At 35.0% G+C, this 21,796-nt stretch overlaps 1 protein-coding gene across 2 annotated transcripts in view; it reads left to right on the forward strand.

Annotated features, from left to right (window-relative positions):
* Nucleotides 1-21,796, forward strand: part of FUT8 (fucosyltransferase 8) — a gene marked incomplete at its 3' end in the record, with an annotated part of 109,712 nt that overhangs the window by 83,016 nt on the left and 4,900 nt on the right. For both annotated transcript variants that reach the window (XM_084239834.1, XM_084239835.1), the window contains exons 6-7: nucleotides 11,207-11,453; nucleotides 18,429-18,605. In XM_084239834.1, coding sequence (XP_084095960.1) covers nucleotides 11,207-11,453; nucleotides 18,429-18,605 — 424 coding nt within the window. The remainder of the gene's footprint in view (nucleotides 1-11,206; nucleotides 11,454-18,428; nucleotides 18,606-21,796) is intronic.

Below are 21,796 nucleotides of genomic sequence, written 5' to 3' on the forward strand. Positions count from 1 at the left end.
ATTAACTCCCCCAAGCCCCAACTAATAGCATTTGCTTGGCAGATATAGCCCTTGTTTTCCTGTGCATTGTGTAAATTCACCTCCCCTCTACACACATACACACACAGAGAGACAAACACACACACAGACTCATAGTTCTAGAGGCCAAGGTGGTATCCTGACCCCAGGAAACTAATCTTTTAGGCCAGGCCTATACCAGCAAAATTCTCTAGTGAGGTGTAATCTAATCTTAGTGCTCAGCTGAGCACTTCAGTTGTGGAATCTGATGGATCTTGAGTCTAACTCTTTGACTTATATCATCTATAAGTATACTTGTCATATAGGGTCATTTTGGTAACTAAAAGAAAATGCTATTATAAGCATTTAGCATAGTGTACAAGACATGGCCTTAGTAGCTATGAATATTATTACCAGACAGCTTATAATAGGGTGATACTAAGTTGTAAAATTATGTAGACTGAAGTTGATTCTAAGATGAACCTTGAGCAAAGGAACAGTTGGATAAAGAGTGTATGCTGACTACATAGACTATATGACTACAGACAGATGGAAGACCTGCAGGTTTCTCCATTTCTATAAGCTAGAATTGTGCCTCCTATTCTGTTTCTTGGCAGTTTTCTTGTATTCATACAGTAATCTCCTATTGATCTACTTTGACTAGATTTTTATTCCTTGTAACCAGTGATCCTTGACTAAAACAGTTCTCAATAAAAACTTTTGTTGTTTGATATTAGTGAGAGGTAATAGTTATGCACATGTTTTGTTTTAACAAAATTTAACTATGAAGTGCTAGCTTCAGAACTCCAATATCCTTTATTTTATGAATTTTATATTCTATTCTAGCAAAGCAAGTGGTATCAGCAGCGTAAGTAATACTCTGTTCTTCCTCTTCCCATCCTTTTCTTATTCTGTGGTATATCTGCCTCTGATCTGCATACTGCAAGGAAAAGGAATAATGGTTTGTTAGTACATAAAGAAAAAGCATCTTTTACATCCAAAATATAATACAGTCTTTTATTGTATATGTTGTCTCCTGTATATTAAAGCCTAAGCAGGACATTGGGGCCATATCATTGATTCATCCAATTCATGATTCTTATGTAACAGCAGTCTTTCTTAGTGACGTTTTAGAGGAGATATGGTTGTCATCCATGATGTCTTTCTGACTTTTATCTTCTCTTGGGATAAATGAGTTCTTAAGAATTCTCTCTATTTTGTAAAATTAGGCTTTATTTACTCTTTTTTTGACCCTTTCCAGAGGATCCCTCCTGCCTTTGCTCCTGTCTCCCTCCTTTCTCTTGACCACCTCCACCCACACCTCTGTCTCATCTTATTTGTTTTACAGTCACCTTTTTATGTTTTGACAAAGAAATCAGAAATAAACCAAGTTCCATTTTGCTTTTATATAAATAAAAAATAAATGCATAGCATGTATCCATACATAATGTATATAATATATATATCATTGCATATATGTGTCATTGCATATATGTATATAATGCAAGCTGGTATAGCCCGCTGTGGAAAATGGTATGGAATTTACTCAAGAAAATAAAAATAGAAATTCCATAAGGTCCTGCAATGCCTCTATAAGGCATTTATCCAAATATCATGAAAACTTTATTTTTTTTTATTTTTTTTTAAGAATTTTTTTTAAAATATTTACTTATTTATTTATTTATACAAGCACTGGGTAATAGCCAGAAGCGCAGGAGGGTGAGAGAATTCACCAGAGACAGAGCGGGGGAACAAGAACAGGCAGACTGACGAAATACACTGCTGAGGGGAGCAGCGGGCGCAGCAGGAGAGGTCTGCACGCCATATGGGACCCTCGCCGGGCGGGCCAGGGATCAACCTGGCTCTGCAGAGGCTCAGGGCAGCCTCGCAGCCCAGCACTCAAGCGCTGCGCCACCTGGGAGGCCCTCATGAAAACTCTTTAATACAAAAATATTTAGACCTATGTACATAGTAGCATTGTTCACAATTAATCAAGTTATGGAAACACCCAAGTGCCCTTCAACAGATGAACAGAGAAACTGTAGAGCATATTATCAATGGACTATTACACGGCTGTGAAGAAAGATGAAACACTGGGTATTGGGACAAAAGTGGATGGACCATGAGGTGATCATGCTAAGTGAAATCAGTCAAAAAGTGAAAGATTTCTGATGGTTTCACCCATTTTGCAGAATATAAATACCAAAAAAAACACAAACAACAGTTACATGCAAACAACAGGAATAAACCCTGAACTGGCTAAAAGAAGATAATGGTTACCAGAGGGAGTGGACGAAGGGCAGGGACACGGGGGGCAGATGAGGTATGGGCAGGGGTGGTTTGGTGGAGGGAAAAAAATTACAGGAAAAAACATTTGTAATCTGTATCTGATAGGGCAAGTCTCTTTGTTAACAAGTATATTTAATTAACTGAACATTCTGTTCTGCTGGAATAGGAATAAGTGAGATAATAATAGGAATAAGTGAGATAATAAGAATATTACTGTAACTTACTCAAGCCAATTGAAACTTTTCAAAAACTTTTTTAAAAGAGATAATGATGGAAATGATGTCAGGGTGAATTTTGGAGCTGCTGGATTGGTTTAACATACAATACAGGAAAATTTGCTGCTCCAGTCCCTGTTTTAGTAGGCGCAGACACTTGTCTATTTTATCCAGCAATTTGTTTAATGCTTTTGCATTGCCTTTTATTTGTGCTGATTAATTTGCCCACCTCACGTCTCACAGATGTCTTAACTGTTACTATTTCCTTCTTCCTATCACAACTATATTTTCATTTTATTCTTTCTGGTTTAGCCAGAATTTCTAATTTCACTCCCTATTTCTTAGGACTAACCTTTACCCTGTTGTCTGGAAACCCAAATTTAGGCCTTCCTGATCTAACATAATTGTATGATAACTTAGCAGTAGAATTATAAGTGGCTAAAAATCCAGCATGAAACACTTCATTCCTAATTCTCCAACTATGTGCTAATCAGAGGCAGCTATAAAGTTCCCCTAAAACATGCCAACTGACAGCTCTATTCTGTAACATCCTGGAATACACCTGCACTCTCAGTCATCTCTTTCAGTGATTCTGAAATAAAAGAATAAAAGGCAAATATTGCTTTGAGCTCCTTCCTCCTGGCTATTTCTTTAAAGGAGCCAAGACATGTGGTAAAAGAATAAGAGTAAAATGAGAATGGAACTGTGATTTCTCCTAAGAGATCGGGGCAGGGTGGGGGGTGGGAGGGGGGGAGGACAGGTTGAGGTTTGACTCCAGTAAGTTTGGTGAGATGAAGCCTTGTCTTTCTACTGCTTTGACAGTGAGAAAAGCTATGTAGGAGTCCTTCTTTGGGATCCTTTGACTTGGAAGGAGGTTCTAAGTTAGAATAAATACTAAATTATTAAAAAGCAAAATAAAAAAACCTGAACCTCTAGCCATGAAGCTCTAGGGTCTATGTAATCTGAATCATCGAAGAAATTGTTGGCAATATCCTTTTATGAGCAAGCTGTCTGTAAACTGTCTGGAACCTTTTGGCAAAGTAACTTACATATGTATGTGAAAGTTAAATGACTAAATTTGTTTCAGAAATGTTGAGAATGACTGCAGGGAGACTTCTGTTTAGTGGCACGAAGCAAACAAATTTCTTTGGTCTTTTTTCTTTTGCCACTGTCCTCCCAGCTTTATTCTAAACTATAAGTCACTCTGATATTACATATTTTCCATTCGCCTTTCTTTTAGGTCCCTATCTAGAGGTAAGTCTGTCAGAGTATCATCGAGGTCAGTATCATCGAACCATGAATCTAGTTGCCATTGCAAAGCATCTCTACTGCTGGTAAAAGCAGCAAGCATCTCATAAGAATGCTGCACCATCATTCCCTTAGTGTGATATGCTAATTCTTAAGAAAGTTGCTAACACTGCACTGTGCTTCATATGATTGAATTTAGAACTTTTCGCTCAATTGGTTGAAGACTTCAAACTGGCAGTAATAACAGTCTTTTGAGTTGTTACTTAAGTAGAGCAGTGATAGAATGCATATGACAGGTGACGACAGTCCGAAAAGATATCTTTATCAGCTGCAGTGGTTGAAAAACAAAGGAAAGTGCCCAGATGTTCACCCATTTTAACAGTATAACTCTCTTTCATATTTTAAATGAGAACAGAGTTCAGACATTAAGTGAGGACATAAATATGAATGTCATCTTGTTAAAATCTCAAAGAACTGACCTCATATAGTTATGTGAGTTTTTTTTTTAAAAAAATGACCATTGTTTGTGTCCAAGTAAAATCAACCTCAGGCCTCTAAATATCTACCACAGCCAGCTAGTTTTTGGTCTTGATCTCCTTTTACTCCTGCATTCTCTAACCAGTCTCTGAATGCCTCATAAAATTTAGTCAGTCATATTTGTCCACATAGTATTAAAGAAAATGTAAATCCTACAAGTCTAGATTCTTCATGGATAAAATTTAAGCATCAAATTCTTTGCTACAATATGAACAGAAAGTACTACTATTTTAATCAAGTTACTGCTCTTTTGCGCTTTCAGTTTATAACAGAATTTGGGCCAAGTTAGTAATGACAATGTCAGAACTCTCAGATGGCTAGGAGTTGCTGCTCGTTATTTCAGTGCTTGTGGTAAGCTGTATGAGTAAGATTTCCTCTGAGTATACATCTTATAGCTCCTTATATCTAGTATATCTGGGAATATATATTTGGCTTGCTGAATTGGGACACTGATAATTTTTTTCAGAGAATATAGTATTTTGGAAATTAATTTCATCCTGGACCAAGCCAGTTTTTGAGAATTGTTTAGCAGAATTGATCCCAGAATAAAGATTAATGTATTTTGAGAATTACCATGTCCAGAATCATGTTCAGCTTTTTTCCATGTAATATCTCATCCAGAAAATATCTTGATAAGTAAGCACTATTAATCCCATTTTATAGATGAGTGAAGTGTGCTATTCTTAATGCCATTTTCCAGATGAAGAAACTGGAATAAACCTAAATATAACCTCTCTAGGTTGTATTTATAAATATGTAAACATATTAAATATATAAATGTATATATGAATAACCATTTAATATTACTGTTAACTTGTAGAGTATTTTGAACACCAGTTTTTGTGATTATAAAGCCTATATTTTTAATCACTACACATTACAGTCAAGGTACTGCATGAATAGGCATTTACCTTACAATAATTTGCTTGATGTCTCTCCCCGCACCAGCCTTAAATAGGGCCGTGAGTCTCAGCAGTTGGCACAGTCCTTGGAATGACTGTTGCATGTGATGGTGATAGCAGCTATAATCATTGAAGGCAATCAAGAGGAAGTAATTAAAACCTCATTCTACCCCTCAGTACTTATTTGGGGGAAATCTGGACCTATGTGGGTAGTGAGAGAAATCTTGAGAGGCTTGAGTCCAGAAAGTAGATAGCTTTTGAGAATCACCAAAAAGTTACTACTAATAATCCTCTCCTCCTCTGAGTGAAATTTAAGTTCCAGGTTGTAATGTCTTAGAGAATTTTTCTCAATTGGCAACATTTTCTCATACCTCTTTATCTTTTCTTTTTTTTTTTTTTATCTTCTGGTCTCTGTGAGTTCTGTCTTCAGGAGAATTTCCCTCCTGAGTTCTTCTCTCACAAGCAAAGTGGTAGTGGTTGCTGAATAGCAACTGAAGAAAAAGGACAGCGAGTGCAGAAGAAATCCGAAGGACTTAAGCTCCAAAATTTTTCATCCCTAAAACATTTTTTGTTAGAACAGAACCTGTTCACTCATGGTCGATCTTAAACCCTTTGTGTTGAGTCTGCTGAAGACTGGAAATTCTACTTGACTAGCTCCAGGAGTAGTGTCTCTGTCATATGTCACATGGAATGATGACAGACTAATGCATTTAAACAGGACTGTTATAAATTGGCTAGCAGGAAAAAGGGTTTCTCTAGAGATACTTGCTGGCAGCTATTGAGATAGTCTTTCAAAGAGCTAACTATGCACCTAGCAGAGGGCTTTAAGTGTGTACTAACAAGCCTCTGAGTTTGATCTCCCCTTAGCAGAGATGACCTAATAAAACAGGATTATCCACAAGAGGAGATCGTCTTGAAAATGAGTCCCCAAGATAATAATGACCAAATCAACTCAAGTTGAACTAAATAGTCAGTTGTGTAAAAACCCAGGCTAAAGCACAAGGAAAGCCTAGGCTAAAGAATCAGTTTACACGGATTCTTTATTCTTTACAAAGGAATAGCTGGCTTGTGGGTGACTTACAACATTCTTTTGCTGAAAGATTCATGCAGTGCTTTTTTTTTTTTAAAAAAATCAGTCTTTTAATTAATTAATTTATTTATATTTTACATCATTGTTCATTTTTGTACAATGTATAATTTCTCTTCTCAGGTGTAGTCCCTGTAATATTCCCACCACAAATTCACCCGTGCACCACCATAGTCTCCTGTGCTCTTCCCTCCCTCTCCCCTGCAAAATGTCTCTGATTTATAAGTTGCCTATTAATTCTTGTTTTTTTATTAATTACTTTTTTCCCCTGATCCCTTATTTGTTTCCCCTGTATTCCTCCTATAAGTGAAATCATCCGATATTTTTTTTTTCCTTCTGGCTTATTTCACTGAGCATAATCCCTTCCAGCTCCATCCATGTTGCTGCGAATGGCATGAGTTTATCCTTTTTTATTACTGAGTAATATGCCATTGTGTATATGTACCACATCTTCTAGATCCAATCATCTATTTTTGGGCATTTGGGTTGTTTCCATATCTTATCTATTGTAAATAGTGCTGAAATAAACATAATGGTGCAGGTATCCTTTTGAATTAATGTTTTTGTGTCCTTTGGGTAGAGTCCTAGGAGTGGAATTGCTGGATAATATGGTAGCTCCATTTTTAGTAGTTTGAGGCACCTCCTCACAGCTGTTTCCATAGTGATTGGACCAGTTCACATTCTTACCAGCAGTGTAGGAGAGTTCCTTTCTCGCCACATCCTTGCCAACATTTGTTGTTGCTAGTTTTTTTAAATTTGAGCCATTCTCATTGGTGTAGGGTGGTATCACATTGTGATTTTGATTTGCATTGCCCTTATTATAAGTGATGTTGAACAATTTTTAATTGTTGGCCATTTGCATTTTCTCTTTGGAGAAGTATCTTTTTAGCTCTTTTACCTATTTTTTGACTGGATTGTTCACTTTGTTTTTGTTGAGTTGTGTGAGCACTTTGTACATCTTTGTGAGTAGTCTCTTATCAGCTAAACAACATTAAAGACTTAATACAATAACAGGGCACTCTTGATTGATCCAAGTGGCCATATTTAAATGCTTTTTAAAAATTATAGTTCCCTGCACTCCTATGTTTATTGCAGTACTATTTTATAATAGGCAAGATATAGGAACAACCTAAATGCCCCCAAAGATGAGTAGATCAAGAAGATACATGTGTATGTATATGTGTATATATATGTATATACATGTGTATGTATACATGTATACATATATACACAAACTTAACACACACACCAACACAAAGCACATACAATGGAATACTACTCAGCAATCAAAAAAGACTAACTCATGCCATTTGCTGCAACATGGAGGGATCTGCAAGGGATTATACTAAGCAAAATAAGCCGGAAGAAGAAAGATAAATACCGGATGGTTTTACTTATATGTGGAATATAGAGAAACCAAACAAAGAGTCAAAGATGAACTTTAAAACCAGTCCTAGAAAGCTAATCATAGATCTAAGATATCCAGTAGTGTTGGGAGAGGGGGAATAGGAAGGGTGGGAATGGTGGTGGTGGGAGAGAGTGGACTGTGGGTGGTTTGGTAGTGGGAGATCTATGGTGACCACACCTGAGGGGAGAAATCCTATAATGTCAAAACATGAACAAGAATGTAAAACAATGTTTCTTTAAAAAAAAAAAAAGTAGGTTACAGAAAGTAGAATGTAGTAAACACAAAGAATCTGAACCTGGCTCTTTTCATAGCTATATTACCTTTGAAAAGTTCACTTAACTTCTTTCATTCTGTTTCCTCTGTAAAATTAAGGAGTTTAAATAAATCTGTGTTTATCAAACTCTGAAACCTACCATCAATTACTAGTGATGATTTTAGTTAGTATATGAGATAATTTCAGATAATTTCCTTATAAAACATTAAAATATTGAGTCACATAGTTGAGAAAGTTATTCTTGTTTTAAGATAAAGTCTCAATTTGGTATCAAGATATCTATGAAAGCTCTTTAACACTAAATAATAGGTGGTAGAGGTGGACATGAGTAGGGCAGGTACTGTGAATCCTCCATTTCTCGAGAGTTGCTATAGAAGGGAAATTAAAATTAATTCCATTCCTTAGAAGTACAGTAATACTTCCCCTTCTGTCTACCTCATTTCCCTCCACTTGGAAGGGAAATAATGTATTATACAACTGCTCAGTTTGAGAAGAGGAACCAAACATGTGATCACAGCCCTTTCTGGCTTCCCTTATGTATGGGCCATTGTCAGAAGACATGCTCTTCCTCCTCTACTGGGTAGCGGACAGTATTGACAAACACAGTGTTGACAAAAACTGCTTAGAAACCTATAGTCCCTATATCAAACACACAGCGCCACATTCTCCATCTTATCCTTATTGATAATCAAGCTGACATTTTAACTGCCATCTTATTCCTCTCTTTCTTATTTGGTTTCAAACTTGCAGGAGATGTAAGAGGAAATGAAGTTATTACCCCCTTAAAAACTCACTAATTCTCTTTTGTTTTCCTTAACAGAAATCTGACTTGAGCTTAGAACCCTGCATAAGCAATAGTATCTATATAGAATTTAATAACATACTTTTGTTTTCATTGAAATTATATTTATAGTTACCATCTGTAACATAATTTACACTTTAAAAATAAATTTTTAAAACATTCACTAATACAGATAGTTTAAGGATATGTTACAAATTATAAAGGCAATGCACAAATGACTAAAGTTTAGAAAACTAAGTAAGATTATATCCAGTGTCTGTTCCAGATTTAAATTCTTTTAAATTTAATAACATGGTTTTGTTTGCAGTAAAATTGCATTTATAATTACCATGTACAAAATAAATTAACTTTTAGAAATGTGATTTTTTTTAAATACTAAATAGTAAGATAGTACAATCAAATAAACATGATAAACAAGTAGGGACCTTTGAGCATAGCATGTACTGTTATTCTTTCACTTTGAAATATATTACTGAGAAAGCTAAACTTTTATTCTGTGCCACTTTTTTTATCTATAACTATAAATATCCTTTTAACCAGGTATCAAGTATTGATACCTTTAGATGACATGTTTGTTGGTGATGGTATTTTGTTTATTTTTCTTTCACTGAAAGCAATCTAGTTCTGTGTGAGGTTTTTGTATTAGAAACTTGGGGCAGATAACATCCATGCTACCACTGAGTCCTCTGCAGCATACTGCTGGGCTCATCACAATATTAATAAATAGCTTAACACGTGAATGAATGAAAACAAACAGTAAAGACAAACAGACTTCTCTGTCTTAAAGATATGGCTTCCAGTTGTTTTAAAAGCTGTCAACAGGACCAGCTGTAAGGAAGTGGAGGCCTTGGATAAAAGAGGGAGCTAGTTTCACTGAACATTTAGAATAACCTTGTTTGGAAGAAATAACAATTTTGTTTTTGTTCGTGGTCACCTATTACAAACTAGGACTTCCTTTCTTTCTGTTTTTTATAGGAAATAAACTACCTTTCTCTTTTCTTTTTTTCCTCTCACACATATACTACTTATCTCTACATCAGGGAAAGCACCCCAATTTTTCTTGCCTTCTGGGGACAATTAGAACTTAATGTAAATTAGTCTATATTAGTATTTTTCCCACATACTCATGATTACAGTTTCTCATCTGGTTAAGTTTCCCAACTCCTTTATAATTGGCATCTTACAAAACTGTAGTAGTGGTGGTCAATTTTTTTTCTGCTATTTATTCATGCAACAAATGCCATGTTTTAAGAAACCTGAAATGAGTTTATATATCAGAGAGACAGACTATTAACCAGACCTTTTTAATTCTTAGTTATGCCAGCTGACTTTCTAACAACCATGCACTTGGCTTGAATGGTTACATTCTCAGATTATGTAATTTACATTAAAACATTTTGTATACATGCAAGAAAACAGAATTTGAGAATTGTGTTTCATTCTGTGAATATATTTTAAATTGATTTGAGATTTATTCTCTAAAGTGCAGTTTTTTTAATGGTCCAGTGATTAGCTATGATTCTAATTTCTTATGCATCATGACAATATCTTAACTGGAGTTATTTGTATATTCAGGTTAATATATTCTGTTATTGAAAACTTGATTCAGTACATTTTATATTAGTGAAGTTTCTCTGCTTGGTTTCTTTTTATTTTCTAGCTATTACTCAATTATTAGGTGGTCTTTATTATGTAATCTCCAAGCGTGCTGATTATCACACTTTGGTTTGCTCTTCTCATTGCGTTATAAAGTTGATAGAACAGCAGCAACATTAATGATATATAGAAGTTGGATTCTAAAACTAATCATCTATGAAATTTAGTATGTTATTTTAAATTAATATCCAGGCAGATAATCAGCACAGGTTCTATTATTATCAAAACTGAGAACATAATAGATCTATTTTGGCCAAAAAAAAACCAAAAATAGTCACTGAATTTTTTTTTCTTTAAAAGATATGGATATTTTGCTTGTAACTATAATCTCTAGGGCTCTCTAGATTCATTGTACTCTGTCATGAAAGTAATGCCATTTGCTATAATGACAAGCTGGAAGTTAAGAGACCACTTTATTGTCTAATTCAGCAACAGTTAACAAAAAAATAGTTCTTTGTCTAACTGGCTAAACCCACTGTCAATAATGGTTATTCTCCAGTTAAATATTTTGAGTGCTGGATATCATCTTTACCTTGGGTATGAGATACTGATATGGCAGCATATTATTATAGGAGAGAAAGAGGCCATGGCCTTGAGATTGAAGGTGAAATTCAACCCTGTCACTTTTATAGCTAGTACCTTGAGCAAGATACTTATCTTCCTCTATAATGTAAAAATTACAATACTTCTTTAGAATTGCTATGAGGATAAAAGTACCAGAGTGAGTTCTTGTTAAACATAGTTGTATGGGAAATACAATATGGTAACAATATGTTTTGATATTCTTTCAGGTGAAGTTAAGGACAAAAATGTTCAGGTGGTCGAGCTCCCCATTGTAGACAGTCTTCATCCTCGTCCTCCGTATTTACCCCTGGCTGTACCAGAAGACCTTGCAGACCGACTTGTGCGAGTGCATGGTGATCCTGCGGTGTGGTGGGTGTCCCAGTTTGTCAAATACTTGATCCGCCCTCAACCGTGGCTTGAAAAAGAAATAGAGGAGGCCACCAAGAAACTTGGCTTTAAACATCCAGTTATTGGGTAAGAATCTGACTTTTTCCTCACAAAATGAAATGTAATAGCAGGATTATATATATACCTTTGTAATGTTATGAACTTTATAATATATAGTTCATTTTTATAGCCTCACCCAAAAACAGGTTCCAAGTTTACCTTAAGCCACAATGGAGACCGTTCTTTGTTACTTAGAATAACTGAGTCATCATACTTTGTCACCTTTCTTTATCTGTTCTCTTATTCATTCAGAAAATATAATAAACCCATATTTCTGAAATTAGCTCACTCTCCCAGAGAAATCAGTGAATTTATTTTGAATATAGCACATGATGAATGAAACTGTCACATTGGTAGCTTTTCTGTTGCACTGTATTCTTAGTCTCCATAATTGCCAGTTATTATTTTGTATTTTTGATATTCTGTTTTCTATTGGAAGCTATTTTGAAAACAGGGCTATCAATTAAAATATGAGATAATTTTAAGGTTATTATTTCAAATTATCTTTTGACCCACTTGGGAGTCATCATGTACATACAAGTTCAGTCTTGTGCTTATGTTAAGGGGGCTGTATCAAAAAGTCCCAGGAGCAGGAAAAACCCAAGTGAGTATCTTTGCTTACAAGCCTGTGCTTCTGTATATATATATATAAAGAGTTACTGAAAGAGGAGTTTTCCTGGATTCTTATGCCAACTTTCACGTTATGGGAAATATTTTTTGCTTATTGGAAAGAATACTGGACTATTGAGTTAGGTGACCTGGTTAATACTCCTGGTTTTCCCCTAATTCTGAGCCAAAATTGCTATTGGGCTTTGATTTTTTTCCATCTATAAAATAATTATGGTAATATCTACCTTAAAAATGATAACGTTTTAATATAAGGATAAAAAAATTATTTCTATGGAAAAATTCTACTATAAAGTACTACTGCCTTTCAGACAGACTGATATTTAAATAAAATTTCCTGAAAATAAACATGTTGGTTAGACTATGGCATTCTGTAGCTTATACTATTTGTAATAAAGTCAACTATAGATAAATATTAATACAGATTTTGATTCATTCACATATTTGTAGAACATATATTGAGTATATGCTGCATGGGGTCAGAGATTAAATTTTTAAAAATGGCTCCTTCCAGCTTGCTGCAATCTGTGGGAAAAGAGACTTACACAACTAACATTATATGGTAGAGTGTGATAAATACTCTGAGAGAACCATAAAAGGTACAAAGAGAGATTAAGGAGAGGGAAATATACTTACATCTGGATCAGGAAAGGCTTAATAATCGTAATATTTGAATATCTTAAAAGATAACCATATATAGTAGTTAAATTAGCAAAATACCTTCAATTACATTATTTCATTAATCCTATAACACAATTCTATCAAGTAGGCATAGAATCATTTTATAGATCAGTATTAGGCAAAGAATATCTTGGTCCAAAGTTCCTGAGTTAATAAAGGCAAAACCAAGATTTAAACCTTTTTTTTAAATTAATTTATTTTATATAATTCTTTTTTTTATATAATAAATTTTATTTTTATATTCCCCATACAATTGCAACCCCCCCATTCTGACCCGAATCCCTCCCCTCCCGCCCCCCGCCCCCCCAAAAAGTGTCTCTGGTTCATAGTTTTTTGTTGATTTTGATTTTCACTTTCTTATAGTTTTCATTTTCCTGGTCCCTTATTTAAGTTTTCTAGATTCCTGCTATGAGTGAGACCATCCGGTATTTTTCTTTTTCTTTTTGGCTTATTTCACTGAGCATGATCCCTTCCAGTGCCATCCATGTTGCTGCAAATTGCATGTGTTTATCTTTTTTGAATGCTGAGTAATATTCCATGGTATATATGTACCACATCTTCTTGATCCAGTCATCTATTTTTGGGCATTTGGGCTGTTTCCAAAGCTTAGCTATTGTAAACAGTGCTGCTATAAACATAGGTGTGCAGGTGCTCTTTGGAATTGATGTTTCTGTGTCCTTTGGGTAAATACCTAGGAGTGGAATTGCTGGATCATATGGAAGCTCTATGTTTAGTAGGTCAAGAAATCTCCACACAGCTCTCCATAGTGGTTGGACCAGTTTGCACTCCCACCGACAGTGCAGGAGAGTTCCTTTATCTCCACAACCTCTCCAACATTTGTTGTTGCTAGTTTTTTTAATATGTGCCATTCTCACTGGTGTAAGATGGTATCTCATGGTAGTTTTGATTTGCATTTCCCTGATGACAAGTGATGTTGAACATTTTTTCATATGCCTGTTGGCCATTTGCATTTCCTCTTCAGAGAAGTTTCTTTTTAGCTCTTCTGCCCATTTTTTGACTGGATTATTTTCTTTGGTGTTGTTGAGTCTCATCAGCTCTTTGCAGATTTTTGTGATCAGTCCTTTATCATTAGTGTTGGGTGCAAAAATGTTCTCCCAGTCAGTGGGGTTTCTCTTTGTTTTTTTTATTGTCTCTTTTGCTGTGCAGAAGCTCTTTAATTTGATGTAGTCCCAGCTATTTATCTTTGCCTTCACTATCACTGCTTTGGGTGATGTATCTGTAAAGATGTCTTTGATGTGCAAATCACGTAGTGTTTCGCCTATATTTCCTTCTATATATTTTATGGTTTCAGGTCTTATGTCTAGTTCTTTAATCCATTTTGAGTTGATTTTTCTGTATGGTGTGAGGTAGTGGTCAAGCTTCATTCTTTTGCATGTAGCAACCCAGTTTTCCCAGCACCATTTATTGAACAAGCTTTCTTTGCTCCAATGCATAGTCTTTGCTCCTTTGTCAAAGATTAGTTGACCATAAATCTGTGGGTTTATTTCTGGATTTTCTATTCGATTCCATTGGTCTGTATGTCTGTTCTTGTTCCAATACCATGCAGTTTTGATGATTATGGCTTTGTAGTATAGTTTGAAGTCTGGGAGTGTGATGCCTTCATTCCCTTCTTTTTTTTTTTTTTCAGGAGAGCTTTGGCTATTCGGGGTTTTTTGTGATTCCATATGAATTTCATCAATAATTGTTCTATTTCTTTGAAGAATGACATTGAAATTTTGATTGGAATAGCATTGAATCTGTATATTGCTTTTGGTAGGATGACCATTTTAATAATGTTTATTCTATATGATAATATACATAGAAAACCCCAAAAACTCCACAGAAAAACTAATTCAACTCATCAATCAGTTCAGTAAAGTGGCAGGATACAAAATCAACACACAAAAGTCAGTAGCCTTCCTATACACAAACAATAAATCTGAAGAAGAAGAAATAAAAAAAACCATCCCTTTTATTATTGAAACAAAAAAAATCAAATATTTGGGAATAAATCTAACAAAAGAGGTAAAGGACCTATACAAAGAAAACTATAAAACACTGTTAAAAGAAATAGAAGAAGACACAAAGAAATGGAAAGATATTTTATATAATTCTTACATGATTTTCATTTTTGCACAATGTATGCATTTTTATTTTAGTTATATTCCCCATATAATTCCCACTCCCCTTATTCTCACCCTAATCCCTCTTCTCTTCCTCTCCCCGCCCTCCCCACCCTCCACCCCATAGTGTGTTTCTGGTCTATAGTTGCTTGTTGATTTTGATTTTTATTTTATTACAATTAGTTTTTTTCCTGGTCCCTTATTTACGTTTTCTAAATTTCTAAGACCATCTGGTATTTTTCTTTTTCTTTCTGGCTTATTTATCTGAGCATGACCCCTTCCAGCTCCATCCATGTTGCTGCAAATTGCATGAGTTTATCTTTTACAGATTCAATGCTATTCCAATAAAAATTTCAATGACATTCTTCAAAGAAATAGAACAATTATTGATGAAATTCATATGGAGCCACCAAAAACCCTGAATAGCCAAAGCTCACATGAAAAAAAAAAAAAAAGAAGGGAATGGAGGCATCACACTTGCAGATTTCAAACTATACTACAAAGCCATAATAATCAAAACTGCATGCTATTGGAACAAGAACAGACACATGGACCAATGGAACCAAATAGAAAATCCAGAAATAAACCCACAGATTTACAATAAACTAATCTTTGACAAAGGAGCAAAGAATGTGCAATGGAGCAAAGAAAGTTTGTTCAATAAGTGGGAAAACTGGGTCGCTACATGCAAAAGAATGAAGCTTGACTACTACCTCACACCATGCACAAAAACCAACTCAAAATGAATTAAAGAACTAGACATAAGACCTGAAACCACAAAATAATAGAAGGCCATATAGGCGAAACACTAAATGACATGCACCTCAAAAATACCTTTACAGATACATCACCCAAAGCAGTGATAGTGAAGGCAAAGATAAACAGCTGGGACTACATCAAATTAAAGAGCTGTACAGCAAAACAGACAATAGCCAAAACAAAGACTTAAACCTTCATAACTTTGTTTGGATTTCCTGAAAGCTGCCCTTACTATTTTCCATTAAATATCTACTTAATAGTGGATTCACCAAATACATAAAATTGAAGTACTGTAGACAGCTGAGTTATTTCCACATTGGTGTAGTAGACCATAGTGACAAGTATATAATAGGATTCAGGAATCTTGGGGGTTCCATCTAGTCTTCACCGGTAATATGTTACATGACCTTGGGTAACTTACTTGACCATTCTGGAACTTCACTAATTGCCACTTTTCTCATTCATTCAAAAAAGTAAAAACGAGGTTACATGGTATATTTCTGCTAATAACAATTGGATGTTTATGTCTATCCATTGTTTACTCATTCATTCATTCATTCATATATCCATTGCTTTTGGTGCCACTAGGATTACCTACCCCAAAGGAGTTTGATATCTGTTGATAATAGTAAAAGTCAGGCAGGTAAACAAATAACATACCTTTATGAAAACTGAGTTGAAATGTATGTGGGGTAACTAGCCTCTTTGTCTCTGTTATCTTTTTATTCACTGAAATGTCTTCAGAAGTCTCAGTTTCCTTAACTGTCAGATAAAAGAGTTAAATTAAATGACTTCTAATAACCTTCACAGGTCTACCATTCAGATGCTTCCATTATAATTCATTCACTGATTCATTCATATATTCATTGTTTTTGGTGTAACTGGGATTTCCTACCCTTAGTCAAGCTCTGCCACTGTCTAAAAGTCTCCTCTTCCTTTGATTCTTACATTATTACAATTCTCCATCATTTTTATTTTTATTTTCATATTTTCTACCCCATATTTTCCCTTGTGTCTTAGTCTTCAGACATAGAAATTTCTGACCCCTATACTAAATGTTAGAGCTACAGAAAGTACATTTTGAAATCAGAGTATCAAATTGTGTTTCTTCTCATGGAACTTTACATTGAAATTGTTCTTTCTGGGCCTCCCCGGTGGCGCAGCGGTTGAGCTCTGGGTTGCGAAACTGCCCGCAGCCTCTGCAGTGCCGGTTCGATCCCCGTCTGCTCCCCGGCCACAGGGTGAGGGTCCCACATGGCGCGCAGACCTCTCCTGCCGCCCGCTGCTCCCCTCAGCAGTGTACTTCGGTCCTTCTGCCTGCTCTGCTCCCTGCTCTGGCTCTGGTGAAATCTCTCACCCTCCCGCGCTTCTGACTGTACCCAGTGCTTGTATAAATAAATAAATAAATAAATAAATCTTTTAAAAAAAAAATTGTTCTTTCTGTCCTGCTTCATCTCTGTGGAGCAGAGTGACAATACCAATTTCCTGAGAGAAGCAGTGAATAAGAAGGATGTAGGAAGGAAATATGACAAGTATTCAAAAGATAATATTCACATCTGTACTATATTCTGGAATGCAAAGACTAGCTGTGAAGGTGTCAGAGTGACACCAGTGAAGTCAACCCCTCACTCCAGATTCAGAATGAAAAGTTGACCTTAGGCTTCATCTAAGCATTCCCTTATATTGTGACCTAAAAGGAAATAGATCTACCTTTTTTCTTTTTTTCCACATATGAAGCATGGATAGTAATTTGTGGAATAATTACTTTGGAAGCATTACGATGGAAGAGTAATAATGCCTTATTCTGTTCAGGACCTGTAAATCTGTGTCCCCAATTTTACAATTTTGAGGCCTTTCTTGAAATAGGGCAATGAGACAAATATCTGCTTGTGTTTGGTAGTGTGAAAAACAGAGAGAGGAAAGTTATTATGCATACAATAAAAGGACTGAAATGTTACAAGAACTTAAAATACTAAAAAGTCTTAAAAGATTTGCCTGGGTTGATTGTGCTATAGAAAGATTCTTTGCAGGTCAGTGTTTTTCTCAGACAACATTAAATTCCATAGTTAAATTAACTATATTAGATAAGATAAGGAAAAGAAAAACCTGGCATCAAATTGTTATGAACAACCTATGTAATGTTCTGTTAATAGCAACTGTGGGGCCTCCCTGGTGGCCTAGGGATTAAGTCTCAGCAGTATCACTGCTATTGTCTGAGTCTAGTCCCCCCCAGGGAGCTAACCCACTTGTGGAGTAGCAGACTTCTCCTGTCTTGCTTGCTGCTCCCCTCCACAATGTATTTCAGTAAATCCAACTGCTCTGTTCCCCATTCTCTGGTGAATCCTCTCACTCCCTGCACCTATGGCCTAGACCCACCCCAGATCTTCTACACAAAAAAATAAATAAAATCTTTAAAAAAAATAGCAACTATAAATCTTGTTATCACTTGCTGTGAAAAATCTTAAGTTATAGCCATTATTTTTTCTGGAAAGCTGGTTGGTAGTTCATTGCCTAGTATGAGTAGAAGTCTGACCCTTCCATGTATTCCCCCTATGTCAATTACATTATTTATAAGAAAGCCCTCTTCAAAATCTTTATTTCTAAAGATATATATATATATATATATATATATATATATATATATATTTGAGGGGGTTTTTTATGTTTGTTTTTCTAAGGGTGAAAATGAAAGAAAATTTTTTTAGAATACCCATAATACCACCATGAATAAGCATATAAAGTTGAGCACCCTAAAAGCACCCAGTGGATCAGAAATTATCTGATGAATCTGACTTCTCCCTCTGTCCCCCAGAGTCCATGTCAGACGCACAGACAAAGTGGGAACAGAAGCCGCCTTCCATCCCATTGAGGAATACATGGTACACGTTGAAGAACATTTTCAGCTTCTCGCTCGCAGAATGCAAGTGGACAAAAAAAGAGTGTATTTGGCTACAGATGACCCTTCTTTATTAAAGGAGGCAAAAACAAAGTAAGTTAGAAGAACTAGTGATTCTGGAGTAGACTTTCCTCTTTGCAGTTGAACGGAATCCTTAACTTCCATGACTTGTGATTCTTGTTATGTTATTACAGATTTTTGAGGTTTTTTTAGTAACAACTGTGTACTTATGTAGCCATTCATGTAATCAAAACATCTTTGAAGTGCCTGAAAGGTGTAGATTTCATTCTGAACCCTCTTCTCTTAGCTTGTAAGCAGCTCCCATCTTGCTATGTACTCATATGACCTCTCTTTTTATATTTGGAAAAGAGATAGCAAGCTCTTTGTAAAGGTATTAATTCCATCATGAGACCTCCACGCTTAAGACCTTATTTAACCCTAATTGCCTCATCTCTAAATACCATCATTTTGGGAGTTAGGACTTCAACATATAAACTGTGTGGAGTCGCAAACAGTCCGCCCACAATGCTAACCAACTATATGCATCTGTTAGCAATAAAACACAACTAGATATTGCGCTTTGGATCTGACCATCTTCACCAATAATTATTGACAACTCCAAACATATATAAGGTATGCTTTTCATCTTATAAAAATTTCTGGAATTTGTAAGTTATTATAAAGAAAAGTAAAGAGTCAGAATATAAGCTTCGTAAGTGGTAGAATAAGGATTGTTGAGTCTGTATTGAAAAGTAACCATCATTTATTGAGTTTGCCTATATTTCAGGCACTGTGCTAGGTGCTGGGATTCCATGATAAGCAAGACACTTTGCTCTCAAGGAATTCCCAATCTACTTATGAAACAGACAGTTATTCTATAGTGTGAGTAATGCTACTATAGAGTTAACATGGTGTATTATGAAAACACATAAAACACTGATCCTAATTGGGAATTTATCATGGGATCTGAATGAACCTAGAATTGGCCTTGATTTAATATCAATTTTAGCTGTATGTGAAAGTAGGAAATTAAGACTATAAAGTTGTGGGCTTAGCGCTACACAAATACCATATGCTTTAGAAATCATCAATAAGTCCTTGACTAAGTGACCCTCCACTATCTTAGTGTTCAGCAATAGCTTACTTCTATCTCCTTCACTAGATTATAAGCACTTTAGACGCAGTTACCTAGCTCTGGTAAGTGCCTTATGTTTTTTTCAATCCTGCCAAATTGAAAATACTTTTATTAGCAGTTAATTGTTTAAGCAATTTGACTAATTAGTTTATTTCCTGGTTCCTTTTTTATGTTACAAGTGGGGATATGGAAGAAAAATAAAGTTAGAATGAGGACTCTAATATGCATGTGTTATCTAAATCATTGGATATTAATTTAAATCCTTTTTCTGCCTCCTAAGAGTCCAATTTCACTCCATATATAAATTTTTTTCCCCTTAAAAAAGTTGCTCTTTCTCTCTCTCTCTGTCACACACACATGCAATAAAGGATTAAGAAATTCATCAAATAACCAAGTATAAACCAAGTTACAAACTTATAATTCTTCTATAAAGTAAAGATGATTTTACATGTGAATCTTATTAACATTTAGGTACAAAACATAATAAAACAATTTAAAAGATACCTTTACAGTTTGATCAGATCTATTACAGAGAGACAAAGTAGAAATGGCTTACTGTGCTTCTTCATTTTAAAATACCAGGCTAAATTTGTAGCTTGGTTGAAAAATATAATTTTATTTGTTCTTGAATGCATCATAGTTTTTTTTTTCCTTTTTCTTTGTCCTTGATTAGCAAGATAATTCATGCTTATTAGGAAATGTGAAAGTTGGTAGGGATTCAGTCAAGTTAAAAATATTAATCACAATCCCATTATTCCCTGGCAACAACTATTTGTATATTGACAAATTCTCCTCAGACATTCATATAGTTACACATTTTTAATAGTTGATTGTATTCTATATAATTTGAACTCTTTCTTACTTAATATACCAATTTATTCCTAGGTCAATAAAAAAAAATCATTGTAAGCATCTTTTTTAATGACTACATATCCTGTGTAGGAATATGCTATTGCTTGCTTGACCATTCTCCTCATATTGAAGAGTTAGGTTATTTCTTTTTTTTTAGTTTTATAAATAATGCTATAGTGTATGCCTAAAATTATCTACATTATTTCCTTAAACTAGATTTGTGAACTTTGGGAGTATTTAGGTAAAAGGAACTTAACACTTTATAGCTTTGATCAAAAGTGCAGCATATTTTTACACCAAGTTACCCTTATAGTGCAGCTGGCAGTAGTATCTACTTGGATGTGGAAATAGTAAAACTTGAGTTTCCTCTTTGTGGTCAACAGCTAGTAACTATCCAGATGCATTCAAGATAGTCCAGGCAATAGTTTTTTCCATGTTCTGTTATAAATGTAGTAGTAACATTTTATGCATATTTTTTCTTTTTCTGGACATTCTTTTTAAATTTGATTTTCTGAGTCATTTTAAAGGTCTTCTCAGGAATTTAAATGCTATTTCTCTCCATTATTTTGCATAAATAAATAGTTTTCTACTCTGAGTTAAATGTTTTACACCTCTCAGGATTGGCTTGGTACCTAAGGAAAACATAAAACTCTGTCAATTGTTTTTGGAGTCCAAAAGCATGAATTAATCTCTTAGCAAGGTACATAGTGTCTACGGTCATTATAGCATTTTTGCTTTAAGAGGGTGAAGAGATGAAGAATTACCTGAAATGACTCACAGGATTTTCATAGTCAGAAAAGAATCCATTTTCTGGGTATGATACGTTTATAAATGGGATCAAGATAAGCTTGATATATGTGATTTCTGTGTGACGATGAGCAGCAATACTTTGCTGCTTGTTGTCATACCGCAGGTTTCTCTAAATTAAGATGGAGTTCATCATGAGATTTTAGTACCTATCCCAGTGATTATGCAGCCATCTCTAATGTGGAGATCTCTCTCTGAGGTAATTCACTATTATATTTGCTTAAATAACAGAATCATTGGAGGTCAAGGAAATAAGAACTATTAAAGTTGTCTATGCAATATTCTAGGATTGTGGGGATTGGGGATGGAGTCAAACAGTAAGAAAAACAAGCCTTTAAAAATCGCTCAGATTAAATATGTATACATTTAGTTCTTTATCGAAGATGCTAGAGGAAGGCTTCCTGAAATTAGGTTCATTTAAGTGAGCAGTGGCAAGAAAAATTGTCACAAAGGTTTGGTTGCCCTGTGAAATGAAGAATCAACAGTAAAG

This window comes from Talpa europaea (genome assembly GCF_964194135.1).
Source record: "Talpa europaea genome assembly, chromosome: 8".
NCBI lineage: Eukaryota > Metazoa > Chordata > Mammalia > Eulipotyphla > Talpidae > Talpa > Talpa europaea.